Here is a 4,345-nt window from a genome sequence, read left to right on the forward strand (position 1 = left end):
GATGCTAGCACAAGCCTTTGGGAGTAGTAGCATTACAGGTTGTTATAAGTCTGATCAGGTCTTTCCCAAGTGCTTATTCATTTATTAAATTTTGTTGCTTTTTGATGATTCACTTTTTTCCACTTGGAGAGTATCTGTCTTGACTCTTGAAGTTTAGCATAGTTATTAAAAGTTTTAAATCTATTTTGTCAAGTTTACTATTCTTCATCTTTCTAGCTCTTAATTTCCTTTGTAACCTATGTCCATGCATGTTCTTGTTCTGTTAAGGTCTTTGATGAGGATATTGAAGTGAGGATCTCTGGCAGTGATATTGATAAGCTTATTACTATAGTTGTCTCAGCACATGTGATCATCATGAGGAAATGATCTTGGTAGTTTTGGTCTGTTGATTAGCAACTTTGACATTGCATTCTTAGGATTTTGATGCAGTAAAGGGGTTTTTGTCTGTGGTGGGTATTATTCTTCAGCATTTTTTTGTTTTTTTTGTTTAGGTTTTTGATGTAGTAAAGGGGGTTGGTTTGTGGTAGTATTCCTTCTTATCCATATGTTCATTATGTTTTGTTGTGTGCTGGTGAACTGAGTGGCTTAAAGACAGTGCAGAAAAAAACATTTAAGAACAATTCTTCATTTTCGATAAAAAAGCTAATTGTTCCTGAGCTTTTGTGAACGAAGGAATTTTAAGTCCTCCATTACTTAAAGTCCAAAATGAAATTTTAGAAGATCAGGAATTAAGGTTGGAGGTTGTTATGTTACTTTTCATCATCATAAGATTTACATATTTATGAATTCTGAAAATTAACATATGAAATATGAAATAAGAAATTCTTGAAAATAAGAAAAATTGAAAATTAACTTATTTTCTTGTTAGTGTATTTTATTATTGTATTAATTGCAAATTGAAATATATGGCAAAATATCTATGCAACTGGAAAGGAACTTTAATGTTGGTCATTTTTTTCTTGTTGCTCATTTTTTATTATTTTTAGTCTGTTAAACCCATTTTTTTTATTGTTATATTCTTGGTTCAAACACTCACCTACCTTTTCTTTCAGACCGTTTGGTTGAATTAAGAGTTGTTTTAGAAAGAATACGCCCTCTTGAAGACAAACTAAAATACCAGATTGATAAATTTTTGAAGGTAAGTTTTTTTTTTTATGCAGGCAAATACAGGAGATATTTTGTAGTAATGCTAGGAAGTATATATATGCAGAATAGCAGATATAGATGTAGCTCTTGATTATTTCTGAAATATTGTTTAGGGAATTGGTTTTGTAAAGACTAGGACAGTGCCTTCCTTTGAGGGTCAATCCTTTGGGCTGTGAGATACCACACTCCTTTTTGGAATTGCTGTCACAAACAGTCAGATAAATGTTACAGAAAAAAAAACTACTAGAGAAAGTTCTATTTATCTTTTCACGTCATCCATAAACAGATAGCAACAGAAGGCGTCCTCAGTGAAGATGACCCAACCAGATTAAAAGGGAATCTTGACAACATTGGATCTTCTTCAGATGAAGAAGAAGAAGAAGAAAAAACTAATGCTAAGAAGAAGGCATCCGAGGAGGAGGACAAGACATACAAAATTCCCAAAATTACTCAGACTCCTTATGGTAATCTCATTATTTTTGACAGAGCTTTGAGTGATGAGCAATTATGCATGTAGAGCCAACCAACACTTTGTATATGTCTTTTGCCTAATTACGATAGTTGTAAATTTTTTTGGGCTCCAAGCCAACTTTTTCCTCTCAGGAAAAACTGATTGGGTCCCATATTGCATAGTTGCTCCTGTATATCACTAAAATTTGTGATGTCATTTTGTGTGAGGGTGAGGATGAGGGTGAAGGTAAGGGTGAGTGAGAGTGAGAGAGAGAGAGAGTGGGAAGTGAGAGTGTGAGAGTATGTGTGTGTGTGTGTGTGTGCATGTGTGTGTGTGTGTCTGTCTGTCTGTCTGTCTGTCTGTCTGTCTGTCTGTCTGTCTATCTGTCTGTTGATGTGTGTCTTTTATGTCTAACTCCTAGGGTGAGGCTGAGCACACATGGTCTAAATGTCTGGTGTATTTAAGAAACACTTGGCACTTCTGTTATTGTACTAAAACAATATGATGCATTGTTTAGTGTAGCACTGCAAATTATCTAACGTGCCCTTCAGAAATTTTTCCATGCATTGGGAAGATTGATTAGCTAAGTGTGTAAAGGGCCATTGGCCTACATTTAGGGGCATTAAAGTTCCCTCAGTTTAACAATTATGGGTTTAGTTTTATTGTGTAAAGCAGATTTTAAAAATTATATCAGACCTTATATATGTATATGTATGTTGTTGTGTATATATGTATGAAAATATATATGTATATACATACATGGAAAAAACAACTTTCTTTTACTTCAGTCAAAGTGAAATTCATGTTCCATGATTTAGAGAAATGGGCCAAAATCTACACTAGGAGACTTGAAAACATTATTATTATTATCTGGCTTCCTGTGGAATATTGGTACAATATTGTGTATGTTCTCACCTAAGCATGACTAAATTTAATACTCAAGTCCTTTAGGGGTTAATTTATCTGTATGTAACCCCATTCACCTTTGAAAGGAAAGGTTATTAATCAATCATTATTTAACACTTTCCAGAGGAGGAAAACAACCAAGAGAAACAGAAGGAGAAGGCGCGGCGTCGCACCCTTAACTCCAACATGCTGCGGGAAACCCTGTATCAGTTCACAGATGACCCTGAAGTTGTCTATAACATGGATGTCCTGAAACAGAAAGCCATTAAGCATCGCAAGGCGCTTGAAGCGTAAGATTTTATAGACCCCTTCCATTTATTGTTAGGGATAGGAGATGAGAATCTTTCAGTTGGGAAAAAATTAATTTGCATTTCACATTTTTATAATTTTTCATGTTATGCAGTGCAATTAATGTTAGTTTAATCATATTTAATAACTATTTAGATACTTCCTCCTGATACTTTTTACCCATTTTTCCTCCTGAAGTCAGTAAATGAGATGAGAGCATTGGTTATTTATTTATTTATGATTTCCTTATATGATGATATTCTTTGATGCTAGAGAAATGCAGTATTACTCATTTGGAAACTTCATCCCCTTTTGTTCTACAGATATGAAGAAGATAACATGATAAGAAAGTCCCTGACAAAGCGAGAACGCGCAGCCATGAACGAGATGACCACAGTGGGCACAATGAGCTCGGAGGTCCTTGGCTTCAACAGCCTGGATGCCCTTCATGACGGCTACGAGCCAGGAAACCCACCTGCCAAAAAACGGAAGACAGCAAAGGGTCTAAAGGGTAAAAAAGGCAAGGGGAAAAAAGGTGAGTGGGGCATTTAGTAGTAGTGGGCTTCTGATTTCTCTTTCATCTTGCAGTACAGGATTATTGTGTGACCAACATTTGTGTTTTTTCTTACACTTTATCCTCAGCCCCTTATCATAGATGGGGCGCTTCATTTTCCTCATTCAGTGTAGGTTTGTAGTTGGGGGGGATACTTGCTGTGTGTGTGAATATGTTTTGCATTGTAAATATTTGTTTAGATTTGCAGGTCATAAACTTAGTTGATAATGTTCCTTTCTTTTTTTTTCAGGTGGCAAGAAAAGAAAACATTAGATCCTAGAATGTTTATATATAACATTGTTGTTTCATATGTGAAATGTAACATACACATAAATATTATTTGTATTAATATGTACTTTTAATCTTCCATCATATAATTATTAGACCTTTAAAAAGGATGTTCCAATGTTACCTGTATGCAATATCAAACTATGAAGGAACTGACTTTATTATGTGAAAACTATAAACTAAATAATCAATAGTTGCTCCTTTAATTTTGTGATGCCTGAGTTTGTGAATATACTTGTACATGAATTGATAAATCCAGATGCATTCATGAGTTAGAATGTTGCAAATGGTAACTTTTTCTTATGCAGAGGGAATGTTCCTGAGGCATATCTAATATGCATGATGGCAAAGATATGCTTACAACCACTAAAGTACATTTGTGATTTTTTTTTTAATGTGATCCCTATGTAGGAAAGTGTGCCATGAATATAGTGCAACCAATTAGAATAAATATAGTACAGAGTAACCTTAAAAAAGCTACCAGTCATACCAATAACATTAGGATATGCTAAGGATTCTCAAGGAACATGACACTCAGTTTTTTTATATTTTTTCTTGTACTGATAAAATGGTTGAATGTTTTAGAATGATTGTTCATCCTGGGTGAGTAGTTAGTTGTAAGTGCCCTTTTACTCATAAACATGTGCTGAATTCAATCAACAACATACAGTATAGGAATATAGTAGATATTGTAGCAAATACAAGACCATAAC

At 34.4% G+C, this 4,345-nt stretch overlaps 1 protein-coding gene across 1 annotated transcript in view; it reads left to right on the top strand.

The window, feature by feature from the left end:
- LOC122261580 (neuroguidin) overlaps positions 1-3,693 on the top strand; it is a 10,536-nt gene extending 6,843 nt beyond the window's left edge. The window contains exons 4-8 of the mRNA XM_043029288.2: positions 1,053-1,138; positions 1,433-1,610; positions 2,628-2,793; positions 3,115-3,326; positions 3,595-3,693. Of these exons, the coding sequence (XP_042885222.2) occupies positions 1,053-1,138; positions 1,433-1,610; positions 2,628-2,793; positions 3,115-3,326; positions 3,595-3,617 (665 nt within the window). The 3' untranslated portion in view covers positions 3,618-3,693. The remainder of the gene's footprint in view (positions 1-1,052; positions 1,139-1,432; positions 1,611-2,627; positions 2,794-3,114; positions 3,327-3,594) is intronic.
- Positions 3,694-4,345: the final 652 nt, after the last annotated feature.

This window comes from Penaeus japonicus, unplaced genomic scaffold (genome assembly GCF_977035675.1).
Source record: "Penaeus japonicus unplaced genomic scaffold, GWHDUDI00000001_assembly GWHDUDI00000024, whole genome shotgun sequence".
Classification (NCBI taxonomy): domain Eukaryota; kingdom Metazoa; phylum Arthropoda; class Malacostraca; order Decapoda; family Penaeidae; genus Penaeus; species Penaeus japonicus.